At 38.8% G+C, this 26,548-nt stretch overlaps 1 protein-coding gene across 1 annotated transcript; it reads right to left on the reverse strand.

Annotated features, from left to right (window-relative positions):
• Nucleotides 1–2,784: 2,784 nt before the first annotated feature.
• Nucleotides 2,785–8,113, reverse strand: LOC149167429 (ubiquitin-conjugating enzyme E2 22-like). Its single transcript, XM_089432977.1, has 7 exons — nt 7,792–8,113; nt 6,736–6,992; nt 5,492–5,636; nt 5,246–5,323; nt 4,921–5,033; nt 3,976–4,079; nt 2,785–3,189 (listed from the first exon to the last, which is right to left on the reverse strand). Exons 2-7 carry the CDS (start codon nt 6,736–6,738, stop codon nt 2,892–2,894), a joined length of 741 nt encoding a protein of 246 aa, XP_089289103.1. The 5' UTR covers nt 6,739–6,992; nt 7,792–8,113; the 3' UTR covers nt 2,785–2,891.
• Between the last annotated feature and the right edge of the window lie 18,435 nt (nt 8,114–26,548).

The raw sequence follows: 26,548 nt of genomic DNA on the forward strand, positions 1-26,548 counted from the left end.
TCCAACTCTCCTATTTGTAATTTTATCCAGTTTATCCAATCTTTTGGTATGCAGGCTCAGTGACCAAAAAAAAGGAATTCCCACTCTAATCTAACGCTTTATTGAGAGATTTGATAAACCTGCTGAACAGGCCTCAGTGACCAAAAAATAGAAAACAAGAAAAGAGTCCCCACTAGAGCTAGTCTACTCTTTATTGACAGATTTGATAATCCATGTTCGACCCTATCCTCTAATGTTCTCTTTTAGAGATCCTCTAGAACAGGCCTCAGTGCCCAAAAAAGGAATTCCCACTGGAGCTAATCTAATCTTGACAGATTTCTAACCGGAGAAAGGTGCTAATCAAGAATTTTGATGATCCTCTCCTACTTGTAATTTTATCCAAGTTTATCCAATCTTTTTGCCTCAGTGACCAAAAAGAAATTCTCACCGGAGCAAATCTAGTAGGAACTCCTTTTTATGTCGCTTGAGCTAATCTACTCTTTATTGAGAGATTTGGTGGAGCTGAACTACTCTTTATTGAGAGATTTGGTAATCCCTGTTGACTCTCTCCTCTAATGTTTCCATTCCACTTTTCCTATTTGTAATTTTATCCAGTTTATCCAATCTTTTGGGATACAGGCTCAGTGACCAAAAAAAAGGAATTCCCACTCTAATCCAACTCTTTATTAAGAGATTTGATAAACCTGTTGAACAGGCCTCAGTGACCCAAAAAGGAATTCCCACTGGAGCTAATCTAATCTTGACAGATTTGGTAATCCGAGAAGACTCTCTCTTCTAATATTCCCTTCCCTATTCCTCTCCTATTGTAAATTTGTCCAATATTTGACTCTCTTCTCTAATGTTCCCTTCCCTATTCCTCTCCTATTTGTAAATTTATCCCAATATTTGAACAGGCCTTGGCATTTAAAAAGGAGTTCCCACTAGAGTTAATCTACTCTTTCATTGGGAGCAAAAAGTAGTTCCCACTGGAGAATGGTGCCAATCTACTTTTTATTGACAGATTCGGTGATTTTTATCAGTTCAAATGTGTTTTTCATTTCCCCATCTGTGATTTTTATCAGTTCAAATGTGTTATCCATTCACCATCTGTGATTTTTTTCAGTTCAAATGTGTTATCCAATCTCTGGGGATTCTCTACAACATGCCTTCGTAAGCAAAAAATTAATTCCTACTGGCACAGAGGGCGCAGAGCACTAATCTGAAGTTTGATAATCATTATTGATTCTCCCCTATAATGTTTCCTTCCCTATTTGTAACTATTCAGTGTAAATATGCTGATCCAATCTTTTGGAGATAGAACAGGCCTCAGTCACAAAAAAGATTTTCTAATTGTAAAAGTATTAAATTATTAATCTATACTGTTCATCGACAGAATGGTAATCCATGTTGACTTTCTCCTTAAAGAGTTCCAAATGAAGCACTCCGCAAAGCTCTCTTTACTGACAGACTTCATAAACTTTCTCGTGAAGGAAACCTGTTGTAAAGGAAATTTCCACTTGAATTGCAGATACAGAAGGGATTACTCCTAGGAATGTGTCACGATATTCCTTTCGCTTCTAAACCACCATATTGAGCTATTGTTGAAGACCCCGCAGAAAGTTCAACAGTCTACACATTCCTACAAGAGGGCTTCTAAAACAGTGAACCTGGTGTGGGATGGCTTCTAAACAGTGAACACCATATTGAGCTATTGTTGAAGACCCCATGGTACGTTGAAGAGGGCGAATCTACTCTTTCATTGGGAGCAAAAAGAGTTCACATTAGAGCTAATCTACTCTTTCATTGGGAGCAAAAAGAGTTCCCATTAGAGCTAATCTACTCTTTCATTGGGAGCAAAAAGCAGTTTCCACTGGAGAATGGAGCTAATCTACTTTTTATTGACAGATTCGGTGATTTTTATCAGTTCAAATGTGTTATCCATTTCCCCATCTGTGATTTTTATCAGTTCAAATATGTTATCCATTCAGCATCTGTGATTTTTATCAGTTCAAATGTGTTATCCAATCTTTGGGATTCTCTAGAACATGCCTTCACGAGCAAAAAAATAATTCCTACTGGCACAGTGAACCTGCTGTAGGATTTTGTGTAGGTGACTGCGGATTTACTACATGTATACAGTTTTTTATCCAATGCATTTCAGATGAACAGCTCACCAACCAACATGGAAGAGAAACTGATTGGCTCTTATGTTCAAAGATGTACCAGCTCCGGGGTTTTGATGAATCGAACAAGGGAATTCGAGGGAGAAAAACTTTTTGAATCTGTTAGAACAACTCATTTTTTATATCAAGTTTAAACATCATCCTGGTCTGAATAGTGATTCTGTTTTATAACTGGAGCAGGTTCTGAGACCAAGCCTTTCTAGCCTCTTAATACACATCATACATACCCACAGAAATGAAAAATAGGCACACTATTCAACAATCAAAAACTTATTACTGCAAAAGAACTAAATTTCAACATTGCCAAAGAAACTCAATATTTCAATGTTTCCATTATGGACCTGGGTATTCAGAGTAACAACCTAGCCCCAACAAAACTACTGTTTCGAAAACTGCATACAATCATTGAAAATTACATACTGAAATAATTAGATTTACATGGATGAAATCTCGTAAAAGAAGGCAAAAGACAATTATTTAAGAGGGCACCAAAAATAATAATTATAGATACCAACAGATAAACTTCGGGCAGTTTCCATTAATTATGTCTCAGGTACCCAATTTTTGGCTCCCAAATATTCTGAGACCAAACCTTTCCAGCTTCTAAATACATCATACTCAATCTGGCCTCAAAGGATCAATGCATTTTACTTTCACAGAATAAATTAGCTCACCTTTGTAACATGACCAGCTAAAAGACTCAAATAACTGATAAAAAGGCCTAAAGGTCTATAATCTTTTAAGACTTTTCTTCCTTGCATCAAGCTTTTTCTTATCAACATGCACTTTGGTAGAAGCCAGATCCTTCTTCTTATGAACTGTTGATGCACCAACTCCTATAGCTTCTGTTGAAGCGACGTTTACACTTGGATCTTGAATATTATTCTCCTTATTTGTTGTGCATGGCACAAGTGGGGTAGGAGAGGTCACAAGGGTATTTTTTGGCCCTTCATTTAAAGCAGTAGACTCTGAAATAGCCACTTTACTCTTCAATTTGGGCTTCAAAGCGTGAATGCTTGTATAGAGCCTGCAAAAGAAACCCATATCAATATTATTTTGTTTGTAACATAAGCACATCTTACCTCTTGGAAACAAATATTTGAACAGAAGATAAATAAATCAGGTTGTATAGTTAACCACAATCACAAGTTCATTTGCATTTTTGATATCCTTTTCAGAAGAGTTGACTAGATTCACAGCATGTCTCAACAGTTTACACATTACTGCTGTTATCCAATAGAATTATACTACCAGCATTGGAAGATCCACATAGACAATTACCAAAGGATATGTTACGGTATGTGGATCTGAACCCATTAAGAACACTCACACTGTTATTTCACAAGGACCATTAAAAATTGATAAAGCAGAATTTGTCACAAGGAAAGCAGGTCACTGAGGCTCAAGGCTAGAAAACCCAGTGAATGACAAGCCTAAGCAACTAGTTACGGGATACAAGTGCAAACAAGAAAGAAGGCCATAAGAAAGGGTGACCCATGATTGTTAACCCTAGAAAATGGAGAAGCACTACTCAGCATTAGATAGTGCAGAGATGTAGAGAACCTGATAAATTTAAAAGACAGACATAAGGAAAATATGAAGAAGTTCTGGTCACTAGGAATGTTGGTAGAAATTATACTTGAAGCATGGTATAATTTCCAGAATTATGTCAATAACTACAAAAATGAGATTTGAAGATCAGTACTCAAAGGACAGAGAGAAACATTAGGGCTAACCATATCTATCCCAAAATTATATGAATAAAATGTAAATGTAAGTACTCTCCACATATATATGACAAAATATAACATACCTGGCATGTTTTGCATATGCTTCATAATCTTCCATGAGCATCTTCCCAGCCTGTTCATTCAAAGCAGACTCCGGGAATGGTTCTACAAGTAGGCATCTTATGACCTACAACAGTAATCCAAAGTTTAGAAAGGGAAAGACATTACTATTATTTATGGCAAAAATCATGTACTCCAGCCCCTGTAACTAATATCCAAGAATTTATACAGAGTTGATACAAAACGGAGTTCATATAATAACACAAAGCAAACTATGCAACAAATAGCAATAAAAAATCTTCTTCAAACAAAGTTTCTTCTTCTTCACATGAAGTCCAGTCAGTTTTCACTGGGCAGTGTGCACAGATCACGTCAATGTAACATTTTGAATACATTTTTAAAATTCACTTATAAATTCTAGAAAACCCCAAATAGTTCATCCCTAAGTTTCTTGGTTATCAATTAATTATAGAAAGTTAAAAGTCGCCACTAAAAACTGATCCACGAGTTGAGGAAAATCCATTGAGTTTTCAAATATCATTTAAGCAGTACGCAACAAGCCCACGTTGTGTCAAAGCAATTAACACACTACAATGCCATTCAAATAGCTTATGTGCATCTTCAGTTTCCAAATATCTTTCAAGCAAAATATGCAACAAGCACAATTGTGTCCAGCCAAATGTAACACGCTACAATGCTTAACAAACAAAAATTATGATAAATAAGCTAAATTGATAAGTTTCTTGGTTATCAATTAATAATAGAAAGTTAAAAGTGGCCACTAAAAACTGGTCCACTAGTTGAGCAAAATCCATTGAGTTCTGCCCTCATGTGCAGATTCAGTTCTCAAATATCTTTCAAACAAAATATGGAACAAGCACAATTGTGTCCAGCCAAATGTAACACACTACAATGCTTAACAAACATTATGATAAATAAGCTAAATTAATAAGTGGATGAACACATACAAGAAGAACATGTCGCAATCCAAGGGTTGGATTCCAATCCTTCTTCAAAGTATTGACACAGATCTCTCCATTGTTTGCAATATTAGGGTGGAAGATTTTTGTGACAAAATACCCTGCAGTCCAAGCCAATTATTAATATCAAAAGACACAAGTTTATTTCTCAGTTTTTACATGTCATGCATCCCCCTTATACTTGATTTAGATAAGCAGTAAGCAGAAAAACGGAAAGGATGTCCTTCTATAGGCAACTAAACATCTAAAGCAAATATAATATCCATTTAAGAGAATGAAAATAGGATGAAGCATCATAAGGATCAACAATTACCCTTGGGAGGAGAGTTGGGAAAATCAGGAGTTAGAACCAGTTTCATTCGAAAAACACCAGATTCATATGGAGTGCCAGCTGCAATAAATAGCATCAACATGTAAATATAGCTATGCTTCAAAAATCTAGTAATAACCATGCAAAAAAATAATGAAACTTACGAACAAATGATCCCTTTCTCAAGCATTGAACATCCAAAATATGTTGCATTGTGCTTGCTGGATTATTCATTTATATATAATGTACCTGGTCCTTCAATGTCCGCAAATATGGTTGAAAAGTTGTCATCATTCACCACCACTTTTATACCTCCGGGAGGTGATTCATCGAGACTCTTCAGCTCCCTTGCAATTTCTTTTATCACCCTGGGTGGGAGGTTCTCGTTTTCAGCCTGTAACAGAAAATTTATATGTATTTATGTATGAAGATCTACTTCAAAATGGAAAACATCACAATAATCTACGCCTGACAGCAACCATATTAACTGATCATAAGCAACTCAAAATATAACAGCCTACATGCAATATGCACCACTGTCTAGGATGTCGGGGTTTTACATTCTGTAAATTGAAGACTAGTTGGAACTCTGCACCTTTAATTTAAGCATTGAGGAGATGAAAGGAAAAGGGACTTTATTGCAGTGCTGAAGAAACAAAACTATGCCAAAAATATATGTATTGGTAAACATACAAAACATGACAATTACTGATAGCTATTTATGTATAGGCAAATGGTAGTAAGAGCTGAAAGGCCCCAACTATTTACTGATGTAAGGTTTTTACTTTTGAAAGGAAAACCGCCTTTCTTGCAGTAAAAAATAAACAAATCTATGCACAAGGAGAAAAGGGGATAGAAACATTCATAATATGCCAATTTAGTTGTAGGCAAAGTTCTACTAGAGATGATTGAGAAGCTATAATGAGCTAAAAGGTCCCATCACCCATCAGCTATGTCAGAATTTCTGCCATGTCCCACTGATACAATTTGCCTGGAATTCAAATTGTAGCAATGGCTGAAAACATCTACTTGCTGATTTGGCGGAGGGAACCCTCCCTATCTAGCAGGTAAGGTAAGAATGACAACTTCAGTTAAAGAATGTGGAAAGGAAAAAGAATAGATAACATAGTCAAGGAACACTCGCCATGACAAGATAAAGGGGCCAGGTATTCATTTCTATCCATATTGACCAAATGTATCGGGGTGCAAAATGTGCACAGCATTAACATAATTGCCCATATTATGATTTGTCACAATGGTTGAGAGTTTCCACCTACCGATCTTAGAAGAAAAATAAAACCCTAATATTGCAGGTAAAATCAGTTAAAAGTTACCACAATTCCTGCTTAACTTTAACGTTTCATCATGAAAGATTTTTCACTAAAGAATATGGAACCAGGAAGCACCGAGAAAAACAGACAAAGCAAACAGATGCAACTCGATTATAATAAAATAATTTTCCACCTTGAAAACAGAAGGCATATTTTACTTACCATGAAATCAGAAGCAAAATAGTTTATTACAGCGCATATAATGCTTGTCCAAATTTCTGAAAACCCTAAAACTGGTTGTCCACACCTTTGGTTCTTCTTTACAAGAAAATATCTCTTTTCAGGTTATCTCTGTCTTCAGCTGTATGTACCGGCAAGATGATCAAAAATTGTCCAAAACTGTTTCAGCATTCACATACATGATCTCTTTCGAGCGGTTGATCTTCCAATCACAATTGATTTTGGACGGAAGGCAATATCTGCAAATTTCAGAATCCATGGCAGAATGTTAAATTTCGAGTCCATGCACGAACTCCCACCAAATAATGACAATCAGAAAGTCATCTAGTTTATGCATTTCTCTTCTGTAGTTCTGTTTTCTTAGCAGAACCATGAATTAAAGCCAACATAATCAGGAAAGCCTGAACTACCAGTTTTCTCATAGGGTCAGTTTCAGTGACACCCGTCACAGGGCTCCGCATTGTCTTTTCAAGGAAGAGTTTTCGAGCCTGTGACCACCCACCCAGCAAATGCAGGCGATGATTCCACAAGACTCGAAACCGTGACCTTATAGAACACCCCAAAACAGAACCAATTAAAATTTAAAAGAAATACAAGAAGTCGTGAGTTCTTCTACTTGTGAGAAATCTAAAGAAAGATAAACTGAATTTCTACAAAGACAGGTTGTCTTGCCCGGATTTCTCCATGAATGTAAAGTTATATTTGTGCATACGAATAATCGACAATTCCAGTAATTCACATGCTTAAAAAAGCCCAGAACGCAAATTTCAATGCCCATATTTGCAAAGCCCTTCAAAGATGCAACTCCCGAAAGATATCAGAAACGAATCTCTCTTGTAGACACAGCTTCACTAGATCAAATTTCAGACCAAGCAGCAATCTAAAAAAGACCTCGTCTACTGAATTGAATTCTCAAAGCCTCCATCAACAAAATTAACCGATTCCCATGACATAAAACCCTAGCCCACTTGAAACCGGGGCCAAAATGACGCAAGATAGAGCCGATTCAGAGTGCGGCAAAGGAACCGAACCCCATACCTGAAACCCTCGCGAGCTGCGAAACAAGATTCAGAAGTGAAGATTCGTTGGATCCGTTTTAGCTTGCGCTATGATTGCTTCTGCCTCTTCCACATGCTCCGCTGACTGCGAAAAATCACCAGAAAAGAACCGCACTTCGGACAGGGTGCAACCTTTTAACGCCTTCCGTGGACGTCAGAGCACATTTCAATCCATTAAAGACACTTCCATCCTCTGCGCCATCATTAACCTGTAAATACTGGCCCATCAATTAATCGGACCTCAAACAACAATTCATTTGCAATTAATCAAACCAACGTCTCAGTAGCCCCCTCATTTAATGACGTAAAAAGAGGACCCCTGCAGTGGCGCTCCCAGCGGACTTCAAAATCATTGAATACAATTAATTAAAGGCCCAAACGCCCCGGGTGACGTGGAACTTCACGTGAAAAAGCGTGTCGGAAGCGGGCCCCACGGTTCAGTAACTCGGGTTTGGGAAGTAGCCGTTGGGCTGACTACTCGAGATCACTCCCTTAAAAAGCTAGCCGTTGTGCCCTAAACGCCAGCTGTCTTTAACTCGACGTCGGGTTGAGTTAATCGGTGTCGTGGTCATGGTAGCCGTTGGCTGCCAGCTAAGGCTGTCGTGGCTTCACCGGAACCGTACGCCACATCGACATTGTCGGAGCGGAGAAATAATACTTATTTCTTAATTAATGAGGATAATTGGCAATGCTGATTTTGAGAATACAAGGAGCCCTAAGGACCAAGGGGTACCCCACCTTTGCCCAACCACTCAATCATGGACCTTTGAATTGACTGCTCCCGTCTTTTCTTCGTGGGACAGCGAGAGAATGCATGGTCTCCATCGCCACCGACTTTAGATAAATTCCGGACATAAGGGACAAGCGCTGTGGCCACTAAAGTATTTTATTAAAAAGTCATTTGTAAAATTATTGCAAAAGGTTGTACAAACTCGATGGCTAGAAGATTCTCTTAAGCCATGTTTATCACTCTAGGAGTCTTTGTAATTAGATTCTCTTAAGCCATGTTTATCACTCTAGGGGTCTGTGTAATTAGTGTGTATTAGAAGGTTAAACTGTATTAGAAGGTTAAAGGTTTAGTATATTCGGTGTTATAGTGGTTTTTTTAGATTAGGTTTGGTGGTTACCGATTTACCGCATTGTTAAAATAAAGTTTAACTTAATTTTGTTTTAAATTTAGTAAATTGTTTTCTATTTAACATTGAAATTGTTTTCCATTAAATTAAAAAGGAAAAAGAAAAAAGAAAAAAATATGTATTATGATAATTATTAATGATTTTAGTAAAAAAATATAAATCATAATGATTATTTTGATTTAATGATAAAGTAGTTATATCAATCCAATATAATTAGATATCTAGTATTATGTTTCACTTTTGTGGTATCTATGCCTAGCTTGAGTGTTCTCTAAAAAATTGTATATTAGTGATAATTGTTTTATGTTTATTATGTGACTTTCAAGTTTAGTACTTCATTATCATTTTACTTGATGAGAATAACATCTTTGTCTTATGTTTAAATTGTGATTTTTAAATATAGCGCTTGAACTTGATGGAATAAAAGCACTTGGCTTTTAAAAGGAGCTCTAAAAAGATAGGGTACAAGGTTTTGCACATATTTAAACATTGTAGAGTTATGGTTTCCCACCAGTTTTTTGAAAGGGAAAATTATGTAATGTGTATGTAGATGAGGATATTATGAGTTTTTTTCGTTCAAGCTAAAAGAGGATGGACATCTCGTTTTTAGAGGTGGGTCATACTTTCATGGAGCCCATATGAATGCATTTTAATCGTTTGTTTCATGACTTCAACCTAGAGGATGATATATTAACTTTAATGTGATTGTTGTTTTCTTTTTTTTTTCTTTTTCCCGGGAGAAAACTTTAATGTGAGTGTAGTTAAGGCTCCTCATCTTTTTATGATTCTCTAAGATAATCTAACCCTTTTGGCATTCAGAAATAGTCTAAAAAATATGTTGATAAGGATGGGACTAAGGAAAATTAATATATGTAGGGTAGCATCTATGTGTTGGCCCACTCTATCTGGAGCGATGGACTAAAATCTCAAAATATGATTATGAATAACTACACTTTTATTACAATAAATATCATTAATAATGATCATTGTGCGAATGACTATAAGAAGGAACAACCTCCATTGATAAAATAGGATAAATAGGGGGAGCAAAAACCCATGCAAAACATAATTAATAAGGGAAATGTAGTGCATGAACAAGTCACATTAGACCACATGTTGTTGAGAAATCAATGCTTATAGGAATGAGGGTTTGATTCCCCTTTCTTGATAATTACATGTGAATTATGTTGGCTTCTTTTACTTCTTTATTAATTTATCTTTCACCAAGCAATTACCAAATTATATGTATATGAAGACCACAAGAATAAGAGACATAACATATAGGCACTCAACCAGGGAAAAACCCCTTCAAGGGGAAAACCCAGTCCAACTCTTCTACTATTAGATTCAAGTCAAGATGAGACAATCCAAGACCTCTTAGACCTATACAAAGGTCTCCTCCAATCACCAAGTCAACCCTTCCTTCCAATAGATGATACCTATCAAAGTCTCCAAGTGACAGCTTCCAAGTAGCACCTTCAATCTATAATTTCAGCCCCTAGTAACATATTTTCAACCCCTAGCTACAAAATTTCGAACCTGGAGTAGATTCAGAATTTTAACCCAAGTAACTACTTAAAAACTTCCCACATTTGAGAGATAGATAGCCCAAGAACTTGCTTTAGGTCTTCCCAGCTTGTTTCGTCCTTCTCCAGCTACTTCGCTCTCTTTTCTGCTTCTCTAACTTGTAGATCAAACTTGATGAGCGAGTGCTCCAAATAGGTCGAAGTGCCTCTCTATATACAGCGTTTTTGCTTGGTCGAATTGCCCTAATGTAGGTTGACTTCATGGGGACAAGGCTGACTTGGTGTGGAGGTGTCAAATACCCCTTTTGACTCAAAAATAATTCTTTTGACATGATAAAAAAGCCCAAGAAGGGTCTAATAAAAATGAAAAAAACTCTATTGGCTCAAGACATAACCTAGAAGCATTCAAAGGAGGCTTTGACCTAGAAAACATTGACCCAAGCATGAAACTCGTGCTTTAATAAGTCATTTTCTTTAATATAAAATTTCTTTTGATTCGTACAATTATGAAGACCGACACTAGTTACATTTTTCAACACATGCACTAGAGCGATAGAGGTGGGGGGCCTCCCTTTAGGTTACATGGTTGAATTGTTCAAGGTATGAGAGGACTAAGCTTTTTGAGATACCCTAGGACGAGACATAAAGCATGTATGTTGGAGCCAAAATAACAAGAAGAGATCCTTATTGAGTTGCTAGATAAGACAAATGCAAGTAATGATAGATCTTAATGGGAGAATTAAAAAGTTAGATCAAATATTTAATCCCAGTCTTAATGTGTACATGTAAGATAATGAGAGAGAGAGGGAGAATCTAAGAGTGATCCAAACACCTATACAAAGAGGTATTCAAAGGTATAAATAAGGGAAGGAACCACCTCATGGGGTAAGTGTACAACAAAGTAACCATTGGAGAGAAAGAATGTATGGAAAAGTCAAACCATGAAGTTTGAACACATACCATGAGTTTCTCAAGACATGCCATAGACTTCCCTCCTATAAGAGGTTCTCCATTTTGCAAGTTACGATACATAGTGGTGGTACAACCAAAGATTCCATGATACACTTAATGCCCTAAAATTAGTGAGGGTTAAGGAATATTTTACTCCCAAAATGGATTTGGGTTGTCATGGACCTACAATGAGACCTCAAGTAACTATGGATGTGATTAGGGGCTTATGCCTAAAACTGGACCCATAAAGTAGGGAAATTCCCCAACCAAGTGGCCTGAGGATCATGGTGAGCCAAATTGAGAACCAAAGGTCAAAGCCCAAGAGAGAGGAGGCAACAAAGGACCCTACTTGAGCATTAGATATGCTTAAGAAGTCATGCATATAGGCTAAGATAAGAATAACTCAAGGAAGTTGGTCCAACACAAAAGGGTAGTAAAGAGATATTATAGCATCATTAGGTGGGTCATGCAGATACATTACATAAGAGGGTCACACCATGGCCTACTTGTTCGGTAGGTGTATGTGAGTGCTAAAGTGAAAAATCTATGTGTTGCATATTGCCCTCTTTGTAGTGGTTGTTGTATGAATAATAATGAGTTGTAAGGAGAGAAACAAGCAAAATAAAATAAGATAGGGTGAAAAACAATAGTAACAAAAGCAAATCAATGATGCATAGGGAAAATCATGCTAGTGTTTGTGGCTAAAGTTAATGTACAAACACAATGAGGGGATAGTCTTTATTATCTGGCTTCACCTAAGTGCCCAACTTTTGCATGTAGATCACATTACCTTAATAATGAATGCAAAAAGTGAGGCCATCACACCCCTTATGTTAAAAAAAAAAATGATATGAAGCATGTGCAAGAGAAAGAGAAAATGAAAGAACAATGAGCAACTAAATGCAGGACAAGTAAATAATGTCAAGAAGGAATACATGCAAGTCTATTTACTTAGAGCAAAGTAGTTAAACCTTGAAACTTGTAAGTTTGTCAATTGAGAGCACAATAGTTAAACCATGAGACAAGATATAAGAAAATTTAACTACTATGTTAGTAAAATCACAACTAGAGTATGACATGAAACATGAGCAAGTCTAGCTACTCAAAAAGCAAGATAACAATTAGACTATAAAAGTGAGTACAACAATATCACGAAAGAAATATGACAACTAAATCATAAATGAGACAAGAAAAGAGAAAAATAGGGCAAGAGTAAGAGGGAAATATCTACACTAATCTTATGGAATGCTCATAATCGAAGTTGGCTAAGATATAAACACTATGATCTTGACATCCAAGCAAACAAATAGAGCTACCTATGTGACAATATCCCTCTAGAGTTCTTGTTTTTTTTAAAGGTTGCATTTCATGGTTGTTTTACCCCTAAATTGAAAGGTTGTCCTCACAAAATCACTATTTTCAAGGTTAAAATTACAACCTTTTGTAACCATGGCATTAACATCTAGCAATGTTGCAATCCATAGCCTTAAAATCAACCTCCAATTTGAAAAATGGTTCTCCTAATCACCTATATTTTTATTTGGCTTTAAAATTACAACCTTTTGGAACCATGGACTTACCTTGTAACGTTGCAAATCAAATAAAATCAAGCCTCAAATTGAAAAGTGGTGCTAATAATGGTGCAATCAAGCCTCAAATCAAAAAGTGGTATAATCGACAACCTTAAAATCAACCCCTAAACTGAAAAGTGGTGCTTCCAACCACTTATATTTTTCTTAGGGGTTAAAACTACAATCTTTTGCATCCATGGACTTAACAACCTATAGTATTCCAAATCAAAAGTTTAAAATCAAACCACAAATTGAAAAGTGGTGCTAACAGTGGGATCACCCTTTCAAGGATTAAAACTATTACTTGTTTGGAACTATGACCATAACAATCTCTATCATTATAACTAAAATTTTAAAATCAATCCATGAATCGAAAAATTAGCACCCCTTTTTCCGAGGTCAAAATTATATTTTTTTAAACCATGGTCTTAACAACCTATATGGTTACAACCAAGATCTTAAATTAACACCCAAATCAAAAAGATATGTTACTTGTAGTACCACCTTTTTAAAAGATTAAAATTGCAATATTTATATATTCATGGCATGAAAACTTAATATCATGACAAATAAAATAAAAATAGGAGAAAAACTATGAAAGGAATACAAAGACAAAGAGAGAAAAAAACCCCAAACCAAGGGAAAAAAACAAGTTAAAAAAAAAAATATATATATATATATATATATATATATTAAAAAAAGGAGGGTGAGGAAGTCCAAGGTCGAGCCTTCCATTTTTTTTAGTTCTTATACATATGTATGCATGTATGTATGTATGTGACTTGCAAGATTTGTCGATGGTCTAAAAAACTGTGACCTTGGGGTGTCTAAGTTGTCAAAATTGGGCCTAGGCCACACTAAGCCTCAATATAGCTAGATTTTCTTTAGTGTCTCCACTCTGCTACTATGAAATTCAAGCCTTGGCTACCTTATAAAATGAAACCCTCAAAATTTAGTTGCACTAGTCGTATTTGACTATATATATGTGTGTCTGTGTGTGAGAGAAAAGAAAAAAGAAAAAGAGAAATCTCGATCATGTTCCTCTTCACACTCCTACTTTTGTAATATTGGAAAATAAAAGGTTTGATAAGGAATTTACTCCCTTCACCGCCACATAGCACCATTGCTACTCCCCATATATAAGTAACAATTTTTTAACTTCACCTTGATAGGGGATAACGAGGGGTGAGGGATGGCAGAGGAGGGGGTGCGACAAGGGGGAATAGGAAATGTGTAATTCAAGGATTTATTGTTGGGGTACATTGCACTCAAGGGTTTATCAAGACCTCATTCAAGCCATCATTCGGCCCTCTTCCATACAACATTAGGGGCATATACAACCACTATTCATTCACTATTAGACTTTCACTACTATTTGGGATCAACATCTCTTTTTTCCATTTTACATTTTTGGAAAGTCTAATTTTAGCAGGGGTGACAGAGGGTGACATGTGGCGGTGACATTGTGATTTCCTCTCCATTATTTCATCCTCAAGGTCTGTGGTACGTATTCCCTTTCTCATTTTGAGAGATTTCCTTATCCTTAGTCTTATCCACTCACCTGTCGACCTTATCCTTTGACTTTCAATCTTATTTTTGGAGCTTTCTTGCTATTTCCAAGTTAAGAATTGCATGTGAGGGTTTATTTTAGTTCAAACTGACTTTCACCACTTACTTTCAATTAACCCTAACATTAGATATTTTCTTAATTTAGGGTCTTTTATTCCTTTTTTGACTTACTAGTTATTCTAGGAATGCTAACGAGTTATTGAGTGCATGCACAAGGAAACCTCAACTTAGTTTGAATTGCTTTCCTCTCCCAGAGAGGCTATTCATTGGATTCATGTTCAACAATAGTATCGTATCAAAATTTTATATGTAATTTAAATGGACCCTTTGGTTACATAGTCAATTTTCTCAGTGGTTTTATTCTCTCTTATCTCTTGTTTTGCAGTGGATAATTTAATATTTTTTCATACTTAGATCCTGTGCTTGTTATTAAACCCAACGATTACCCCTCCCTTCTATTGTTCTTTTTAATTTCATTTTTAAAAGATAAAGTATATTTATTATTATTTTATTCTAAACACTTGTTTTAAAATTATTATTATTAAAGAAGTATAAGGGAAGAGAGGGGGCAGGTTCTTTAATTTTTCCCTTTTATAATTATTTTTAATTTATGTTTTTTTAATATTTGAAATGTTTCTTTAAAACTGTTTTCCTTCAAATCTACATTTAGGTTTTCCTTTTTCTCTTTGTATTTTCCTTCTTCCTCCTTTTTCTTTTCTTGGTTAAATTCTTTTTTCTTCTTTTGTTTCGACAATACAAAATTTTTAGGGCATAATTTTATCAATGTTGCATTCTAATAAATTAAAAAGGAAAAAGGGCATTGGTAACAAATTTTTTCAATTTGGTGGTTGATTTTAATATTTTGGTTGCAACAATATTAACAATTAAAGTCATGGTTTCAAAGAAGTTGTGATTTTAACCTCCCATTGAAAATATGCTAGTGTTGCACCACTTTTCAATTCAAGGGTTGATATTACAATTTTAGTTATAAAGGTATTGTTTGTTAAGGCCATGGTTGTAAGTAGTGATTCTTGGAGCACTACTTTTTGGTTTGGGAGTTAATTTTGATGTTTTTTACACAAAATATAGGTTTTTAGGGCTAGAGTTTTCATTTTGAGGTCATAATTATCATCTAGTTAGTAGCTATGTTAGCTATGTATCTACAAAATAGAGTTTAGCCACTTAACCAGAGTGGGAAAGAGATAGCAACCAAATCTCAGGGAAGGACATGAATGAAGTGTAAAATGAAGTCGTTGATGGTGTTGGACCCGCCAACATGTCAGGGGATCTCCCCGGTATGAAGTCCCAATTAGACCTCAGACCATTTGGTGTAGGAGTCCCAGCAGTGGGTCGTATGGTAATGCCTTGACCGCGATTTCATACAGAGGCAAGTAAGATGTCCCTGTTGGTAGCAAGGGTGTGACAGCTACGACGAGTCAAGGAAGGTGCATGAAAGGTTCTAACACATGAGGAGTGAGGTGAGTGTGCCCCTTGGAAACCTATAATAGTACTCGGCTTGGAAGGGAACACACGAGCAAAGATGCATCACTAGTTGGAAAGCAAGATAATGAGCAATCCAAAGTGATGTTTAAACCAACAACACATCTGCAACAAGATTCATACAATTGCATATAAAATAGTTCATACACAAATGCATAAGTTAAATAACATACATTGCTATAGCAACCAGAATAGTCCAACTACAATAACAACATATGCATGAAAACGTGTTGGCTCTGTTATATTAAGAAGTGTAAGTTCTAGTCATACAATACATCCATGTCCAACCACTAGTTCCAATAGTGGAACGTTACAACCACAACCACCCATTCCTCCAAAGAGATATATTAGCTTTGCGTAGTGGAGAAGCCAAGGCGTGTTACAATATTGTCCAAGCTTTCTCTAAGATAGTCCTATCGAAGCTTGGTTGACCAAAAGCCTTTACAATGAGTTATGAGGGACTATTTATAGCAAAGGGTGGGGTGGCCCTTGACATTCCCCTTTGTGACAGTTCATCTACCCTCATGACTCTTCATTTACTCTATGGTTGTTACATCCACTATCGACACTTGAACTTACACTTAACAAGACGTTACATACAATCTTCACATGTACCCATGTGAGACAAAATGACTTGAGCAAGCCATGAAAGACATCACTAGCACTTGGACCGTTGTGGTGAGACCAACTCTTGACATCCTCGTGACGGTCGATGGTGGCGAACTGATGCCAAGCTTGTTCGTCTGTGATGGTGTCCGCGTGCTCAATGGTGACATCTTGTTGAAGTGAACTCTTGCCTCCATTGCATCCGAGTACATTGATACAACTCCTCCTTCCACTCATCTGATAGCATGCACATGGTCTTCATGGGTGTGACCAGACCAGCAACATGTTGATGCATAGTGTCTGCGCTGATCTCCAAGCATGTGTTGGTGGTCGTGCGCATCGACTTGTCAAAATACATGTTCAAATCCAGTTGGACTTGCTTCTTGTCTTCGCCTCGACGAGTGTGCCAAATGGGTGGGATTGCATGCGTGCACACAATGACATGCATGATGCTGAATTCCCTTGCATGCAATCAACAACACTTCTCACCTTGTCTACTCCGTGTCAACTGTTGGGATGGATCTATAACTTGTACGGGCGCAATTTTATCCATGAGGCATGGTGTGCCCCCTGCTTTGCCTGTTCCTACTGAAACTCATTGTCTCGTCTATGCAGCTCTTGTTATTCCTTGATTTGTTGCTTCGGCGCATGCAACTCCTTCTCTGTTCCGTTCTCTGCCTTCACGTGATCTTCATGTCACGTCGTCACCTCATAGGCTGAGTCTCCAAAGTTTCTTTCATCACAAGTGGATCTGCTTGAGCTTGCAACTTTATTCTACCTCTATGTTGTCAATAGACTTCCTCTTGCATTCATTGCATCAGTATGCTGCCTTCAGCTGCTGTTGATGGTGCTGCTTGCTGTGATGTTTTTATCGTCATATCTTGATGTCCTTGTCTACGAACAACTCAATGTCTTCGTGGGTAGGCAAGTTAATAGACACTTGATTGACTGTATCCCCAAGTGTGCTCTGAATGGTGTCTTCAACTCTGCTCTCCTGGAAACTATTGTACCTGTGTTGTTGAGAGGCAGATGAACACCTATGATACCTAGAGACATGGCAAGCAATTTGTCAGTCGAAAACCAAAATGAACTTAAGAACTAACTTGCAACATACCTGTGCCACTGATCATGAACTTTGCGCAATTTCCGTTGGGAGGTCAGATATTGACTGCCAAAACTGCGCAAGGCTCAGTCTGGGCTGTCAGTAGGTTGGCTGACTACTGGAACTGTGCAATGCACAGTCCATCCTGGCCTGCTGAGGACTAAAACTACACAATGCATAATTTTAGTCAGCAGTGAAATGCAACAGCAAACTGCATTACACAGTTTCTGGGGCCAACAGGACAATGCCTCTAAGAATCGCACAATGCATGTCGAGAGGTCAATGCCTAGCTAGACTTGCACAATTTCTGGAGGGAAGGCAAAGCCTTTGCTTTCGGAAATGCATAGTGCTAGCCGGGCAAGGCACAGTCCGGGCCAAGGCAACCCAGTATGACCACTAGGTGACTGAAAACATGAGAAGTGTGAGTGCATGATGAGATGAGTGCAAACAAGAGTGAATGATCATTCATGCAAACAACAAGTGCAGGTTTCAAAAAAGGGGAAAGCATGCATGTGTGTGAAGTGAATCGTTGCAACAGCAACCGTCCGTGCAAAACAGTGTCATGCATGTGACAATAGTGAGATGCGAACGAAAACTGAAACGGTGTTTCTACAAGCTAACATGCATCAAAACAACAACAAGCGCTCACTGAAATCAAGTAGATAACAATCATACAAAGTGAAACACAAAAAGAGACAGAAATGCAACACAAGACAGGGAGGGTGGGCTTACCCCAAAACAGCTGAGTTGAATGTGTCAACGACTCCTAGATGCAATGTGGGATGTCAGAGCTGCAAGGTCGATGTGAGGAATGAGCTTTGCAGTGTTCGGTTCATGAGTTTTGATAAAATCAAAGATGTGACATGCATGCCACAAATCTAGGAAGAGCGACACTTGGTGGGAGGTTTTTGAAATGATCCTTGCATGCAACCTCCAACTGCTAAAAGTAGATCCCTGAATCAAGGGATGCCTTTGCATGATGCCTTGGGAGAAACATCCCATGCATGCAAATCAGTTTTGCTCGGTCCCGGAGGGAACTAGTCAACTCAACTGCACATGCAACAGTCTGCTCAGCTAGGAGGAAAAAATGCGCATTTTTGGGAGGGAGCTAGGCTGGCTGCCCAAAGGGATTGCGTAATTTCTGGGCAGAGAAGTTGATTGTTGCCTAGAATTGCGCAATTTCTAGGTTGAGCAGTCCTGCTGGGAGGAATTACGCAATTTTTCGAGTGAACAGTGATAGGCAGATTTGTGCAATTCTGGAGCCCAGCAGGCTGCCAAACATAATTACGCAATTTCTAGAGGGAAGGCTGGTTCCCATCCAGAATTGCACAATTTCTTGAGGGAGCTGCTCAGCCTGCAGCTAGACCAAGTCCAGTGAAACAACCTATGAGGGGGATGCAACAAGTTTTGATGGGCAGGTTGTCATTCTGCAATAAAATCACTTAATCTTATGTACTTGACAAGGCAAGACATGCTGTTGTGAAAGGTTGGTAGGGAGGCTCCAAAACAAAGCTAAGGCAAAATTTTGGAGGGTGGTTGTAGCCGCTACAACACTTGACGACACACTGGTAGAAATCCAGCTCTCTGAATGGACCTTGTTCGTGAAAAGCAAGTCTAACACCTTTGGAAGTATTGTTCATTTCCCAGTTCGTCTTGGTTTCCACACTTTCTTGATTGTAAGATGTAGCATCTACCAATCTCTTGGTTGATCGACGCACATTCCAAGCCAAGTCAACATAGTTGTTTCGATTAGGGTTGAGGGGTATATTGGTGCCCAAGCAGTATAGTTGTTAGAGTGTTAGTTTCATCTTTGGTGTTGCTCTGCTGCCAGCAGGCCTAGACAGTACCTCGACGGAGTCACGCAGGAACACAAGCATTGCTCCGCTGCCAGTGAGCCTGGTCAGTACCCCAACGGAGTTACTTGCATCACCTCTCTGTGCAGGAAGCCTTTCTCTTCTTTCGCCTTATTCATTTTTATTTTTTTCATTTTTCACTTTTCATTTTTTTCATTTTTTCATAACTGTGCATAGCACTTATTCATTTCAGAGGCGGAAGAGGGATCCCGACTTATTGAGAGAAGAAGAGGTTGTTCCTTCAGAGAAGTAGTTTATTATATACCTCTAACGTGCCTGTTAAGGTTTTCCCACTCACCTTACTCTACTTGACTAAGCTAACAAGGGTTAAACCCAAAAACAATTGACTAGAGTAGGTGACACTAGTTAGCGTGCAAGTTGTGCTTACACCAAGGTTCATTTCAAATAGTACATATTTCCATCGATGTATCATAGACTAAAAGTAACAAGTTCTTCATACAAAGGCAGGATGGCAGATAACCAAGTAGTGATAAGTGCACAAGGCCTCTTGTACTTTACCCAACATGTTTTAAGAGTCATGCATGATTTCATGCGAAACTAAACTACGAATGAAAACAAGAAAACAAACAACAAAGCAAAGCGGAAGCAGAAGTAAACAAGCAAGCAAGCAAACAAACAAGTAAACAAAGAAAGAAAGCAAAAAAGCATGCAAGCAAGAAAACTGAAAGCAAGCACTACTCCTACTCCTAAGCTAACAGTGCATGGGCCTAATCAGATATTTCCGATGCAGCCACGGTGCATTGGTTGACCCATGTTGGTGAAGGCTTGGTCCGTGAGCAACCAAGTTGTGTGAACCAACAAATGTGAAAGATACAACAGTGAAAGGAGACACACTCTGAGCTTATAAGCATCCACAGAACAAAAATGAGTGAAAGCGCATAACATGCGCTCTGTGGACTTACCATGGTGTTATGTGACACTACGTGAAGATGTTAAACATACACACACTCTTGACTGTGACATGCAAGCACATGTGAGGAAGGTATACCACTTGTGTTGCACAAGTGTGCTTGCTGAGTAAAATTACTCCAATGCATGAGCGATGGGATCGTGTAATTCGAGTGGAGGAAGTGAAATCTGAGTGTTAAATTGATCTTCAATGCATATAGATGAGTGATGAGGAGCTTTGCATGTTTGAAAATTTTCCTGATAAGAAGTGAAGCCAACCTTAGGATAGCGAGGACCTGACATAACCATCAGCTCGGGCTAAAGTGCCTCGACAGTCTTCAGGGTTTCGACTTCGTTAACAGATGGATCATCGTAGACCAGTGGCTTAGATGGATTAACAACGAGTGAATCAAGATTGTGATCGAATGATGAGGTAAAGAGATCACGACAACCAAGATAAAAAAACTCAAGATGTTGGTCGGTATCCTCATGATTTGATGAATTGCATAGAGGGATAGATGAGAAGCAAGAATGTTCATCCTCTGCATTTTTGGAAAAGATAGATGAAAAATCAAGTGGATGTTCAAAGAATGATTGGTCCCCTCTGTTTTCAGATGATGGACCGACATCCGGCGTGTCCTGTGAATGATAAACAATGGGTGCTTCTGTGGATGGAGATACACATGAAAAATCCGGGATGGCAGGATCACCAAGGAGTTCAGGAAAAAATGGAGGAGGTACAGACATACAAGGATGGTCCTCTGTTGTCGATGGATGTTCAAGCTCCTAGTCATACTCTTCCTAAATGAAAGCGCATGTTGGTTGTACAACACCAACTCTGTTGATAGATCGATCCTTGTTTAAAATAGGTGTAGAGTATGGAACGGAAGAACACAAGACAGTGCAATCCAAAGGATGATCAGAATACGAGGACGGAGGATGAGGTACGAAATACATGTGATAACCCATGGGATTCCCAACCAAGCTTGCACAAAAATTGGAAGGAGCGATGTCGGGAGGATGTGACGGTTGAACAAATGTGTGTTCATGCTCTCCCACATCACTCTGTGATGGTGGAGCTGTTTGATGAGGGGACGGCGGACAGTCACTTGTGATAGCGACCGTGTCTGTTTGTGATTGCGCAACTCCATCATCAAAGTATGCTGAGTGGGGTTTGAGCTTGAACTTCTTCTTGGGATTGACAGATTGGATAAGGCAATATTCAAATTTGTCCATGAGATACTGAAATTTCATCTGACTTTTCGGGGCTTCAAACATGAATAGACAGAAGTGCTCTGAAAACTCCATAGGTGATTTGTGCGGGGCCTTCCGTTGTTTTAACAATTTTTTATCAAGTACTTCAAGATCAAAATGGTGGAAAACAGATTCGATTAGATCGTTGAACTGCTTGAATGAGTGCACAGAGTTATGAGGTAGTGTGCCACACCATTGTGATGGGTGGTCGCGAGTAGCGAACAGACCTCTGTTTCATTAAAATCTTCCATGCCCTCCATGAGAGCATGGAAGTCATCTAAGTGCTCAGGCCAGGCCACTTCGCCTTCACCATCATATGTGATTTGTGACAAGTGATCCCAGAACTCCCTCTTGATGTGAAAGATATGTCCATTGGACAGACATTTCAGAGGGTGAACTATAACAAACTCCATGATAGATGTGCGAAAATTCAAAACAGATGATGAGAGCTTAGCTTGTCATCTGGCCCTCCTTCTAGCACTAGAAATGTTGACGGTGTTGGACCCACCAACATGTCAAGGGATCTCCCTGGTAAGAAGTCCTAATTAGACCTTAGATCGTTTGGTGTAGGAGTCCCATCAATGGGTTGTACGGTAATGCCTTGACCGCGATTTTGCACAGAGGCAAGTAAGATGTCCATGTTGGTAGCAAGGGTGTAATAGTTGCAGCGAGTCAAGGAAGGTGCATGAGAGGTTCTAACACACGAGAAGTGAGGTGAGTGCACTCCTTGGAAACCTGTAATAGTACTCAGCTTGGAAGGGAACACGCGAGCAAAGATGCATCACCAACTAGAAAGAAAGATAGTGAGCAATCCAGAGTGATATTTAAACCAACAACACATTTGCAACAAGATTCATACAATTACATACAAAATAGTTCATACACAAATGCATAAGTTAAATAACATACATTGCTACAGCAACTAGAATAGTCCAACTACAATAACAACATATGCATGAAAATGTGTTGGCTCTATTATATTAAGAAGTGTAATTTCTAGTCATATAATACATCCATGTCCAACCACTAGTTCCAATAGTGGAATGTTACAGCGACAACTGCCTGCTCCTCCAGAGAGATATACTAGCTCTGCACAGTGGAGAAGCCAAGGCACGTTACAATACTATCCAAGCTTTCTCTAAGATAGTCCTATCAAAGCTTCGTTGACCAAAAACCTTTACAATGAGTTATGAGGGACTATTTATAGCAAAGGGTGGGGTGGCCCTTGACATTCCCCTTTGTGACAGTTCATCTATCCTCACGACTCTTCATCTACTCTATGTCTGTTACATCCACTATCGACACTTGAACTTACACTTGACAAGACGTTACATACAATCTTCACATGTAACCATGTGAGACAAAATGGCTTGAGCAAGCCATGCAAGTCATTACTAACACTCGGACCGTTGTAGTGAGACCAACTCTTGACATCCTTGTGATGGTTGATGGTGGCGAACTGATGCCAATCTTGTTCATCCATGATGGTGTTCGTGCGCTCAATGGTGACATCTTGTTGAAGCGAACTCTTGCCTTTGTTGCATCCGGGTACACTGATACGGCTCCTCCATCCAACTCGTCTGATAACATGCGCATGGTCATCCTGGGTGCAGTCAGACTGGCAACATGTTGATGCATAGTGTCTGCATTGATCTCCAAGCATGTGCTGGTGGTCGTGCACATCAACTTGTCAAAATACATGTTCAGCTCCAGTTGGACTTGCTTCTTGTCTTCGCCTCGGTGAGTGTGCCAAATGGGTGGGATCGCATGCATGTGCACAATGACATGCATGCTGCTGAATTCCCTTGCATGCAATAAAAAACACTGCTCACCTTGTCTACTCCATGCCAATTGCTGGGATGGATCTATAACTTGTACGGGTGCAGTTTCATCCATGAGTGCATGTTGCACCCCCTGCTGTACTTGTTCCTGTTGCAACTTATTCTCTCATCTATGCATCTCTTGTTCTTCCTTGAATTGCTGCTTCAGCACATTCAAGTCCTTCTCTGTTCCATTCTCTGCCTTCACGTGATCTTCATGTTACGCCATCACCTCATAGCCTGAGTCCCAAAGTTTTTTTCATCACAAGTGGAACTGCTTGAGCTTGCAACTTTTATCTGCCTTTGTGTTGTCAACAAACTTCCTCTTGCTTTGTTGCATCTGGTATGCTTCCTTCAGCCGCTGTTGATGGTGTTGCTTGTTGTGATGTTGCTGTCGTCATATCTTGATGTCCTTGTCTATGAAAAAATCAATGTCTTTGTGGGTAGGCAAGTTCATAGACAATTGATCGACTGCATCCCCAAGTGTGCTCTGAATGGTGTCTTCAACTCTGCTCTTCTGGAAACCATTGTACCTGTGCTGCTGAGAGGCAGATGAACACTTGCGATACCTGGAGACATGGCAAGCAATCTTTCAGTCGAAAACCAAAATTAACTTGAGAAATGACTTGCAACATATCTGTGTGATTGATCATGAAAGTTGTGTAATTTCCGCCGGGAGGTTGGGAGACTGACTGCCAAAACTGTGCAAGGCACAGTGTGGGCTGTCAGTAGGTTGACTAATTGCTGGAACTGCGCAATGTACAGTCTAGCCTGGCTTGTTGAGGACTGAAACTGCGCAATGCACAATTTCAGTCAATAGTGAAATGCAACCAGAAAACTGCATTGCTCAATTTCTGGGGCCAACAGCACACTGCCTCCAAGAATCGCGTAATGCATGCCTAGAGGTCAGTGCCTGGCTAGAATTGTGTAATTTCTAGAGGGAAGGCAGAGCCTTCACTTCCGAAAATGCCCAATGCTAGCTGTGTAAGGCACGGTTCGGGCCAAGGCAGCCTAATCTAGCTGATAGGTGACTGAAAACATGAGAAGTGTGAGTGCATGATGAGATGAGTGCAAACAAGAGTGAATGATCATTCATGCAAACAACAAGCGCAGGTTTTAGAAAATCGGAAAGCATGCATGTGTGTGAAGTGAATCGTCGCAATGACGACCGTCCATGCAAAACACTGTCATGCATGCGACAATAGTGAGATGCAAATGAAAACTAAAACGATGCTTCTACAAGATAACATGCATCAAAATGATAGCAAGCGCTCACTAAAATCAAGCAGACAACAATCACACAAAGTGAAACACAAAAAGCGACAAAAATGCAACACAAGACATGGAAGGCAGGCTTACCCCAAAACAACTGAGTTGAATGTGTTGACGACTCCTAGATGCAATGTGGGATGTCAGAGCTGCAAGGTCAATGTGAGGAATGAGCTATGCAACGTTCGGTTCATGAGTTTTGATAAAATCGAAAATGTGACGCACATGCCACAAATCTAGGAAGAGCGACACTTGGTGGGAGGTTTCTGAAATGATCCTTGCATGCAACCTCCAGCTGCTAAAAGTAGATCCCTGAATCATGAGATGCCTTTGCATGCTGCCTTAGGAGAAGCAACCCATGCATGCAAATCAATTTTGTTCAGTCCCTGGGGGAATCGGTCAACTCAACTACACATGCAACAGTCTACCTAGCTATGAGGAAAAAATGTACATTTCTGGGAGGGAGTTGGGTTGGCTGCCTAGAGGGATTGCGCAATTTCTGGGCAAAGAAACTGACTGCTACTGAGAATTGTACAATTTCTGGGCTGAGCAGTCCTGCTGGGAGGAATCATGCAATTTTTCCAGTGAACAGTGACAGGAAAATTTGCGCAATTCTAGAGCCCAGCAAGTTGCCAGACATAATTGCGCAATTTATGGAGGGAACGCTGGTTCCACTCCAGAATTGCACAATTTCTTGAGGGAGCTGCTCAGCCTGTGGCTGGACCAAGTCCGATGAAACAGCCTGTGAGGGGGATGCAACTAGTTTTGATGGACAGGCTGTCATTCTACAAGAAAATCACTGAAGCTTGTGTACTTGACAAGGCAAGACATGCTGCTATGAAAGGTTGGTAGGGAGGCTCCAAAACAAAGCGAAGGAAAAATTTTGGAGGGTGGTTGTAGCCGCTACAACAAAAGTGAAGAATAAAAAGGCAAGTAGTAGATGATAAATACTAGTGTAATGTGAGTGAAGGCACACTACTAAATTTGGGGTAAAAAAATGTTGTTTTTACAATGTCATTAGATTTTCAAGAAAATCACCCCATTTTTATGTATGTTAGGCAAGTTGACATTATTTTGTGAATGTCATTATATCGATGTCTTTAGATACAAACATATATCTAAATTTTAACATGTTGTTAGGTTGGCATTGTCAAGCACTTAATCTCTTTAAAGGCATTACTAAAACAACACATTGAATGTTATTCAAATGACATTTATCTACAACTATATTGTTTATAGTAAGAATGAGAATGCCAATGCTACAATATATGACGTTTTAGGGATGTCATTATATTAATGCCTTGTGGATGGTAACAACATCGAGACATTGCTATGATAATGTCTAGGAGAGTATTTTGTAATGTGAACCTTATCCCACAACTTTGTAAATATTTGTATTCTAAAATTTGTTGGCAATGATCATAAAGGAGTGACTCCTGTAGTCTCAAATTCCAAGCAAACTATAATGATGATTCAAACGTAGCATCCCAAAAATGTCACGAATTCGTGAAAGTTGTTGAGCTACCACAACCATGAATTGCCATCATTGTTTGGGTTGAAATCAAGACTCAAGCAATACTATTTTGAAATCTTAATGCAAGTGATTTTCAATGAGCAAAACACCAAACTATGAGTTGAGGATCACATACATATGGAGGGAAATATAATATC

Source organism: Pinus tabuliformis, chromosome 5_1 (assembly GCF_031772625.1).
Source record: "Pinus tabuliformis cultivar Carrire ecotype Pingquan chromosome 5_1, CPIR1, whole genome shotgun sequence".
NCBI lineage: Eukaryota > Viridiplantae > Streptophyta > Pinopsida > Pinales > Pinaceae > Pinus > Pinus tabuliformis.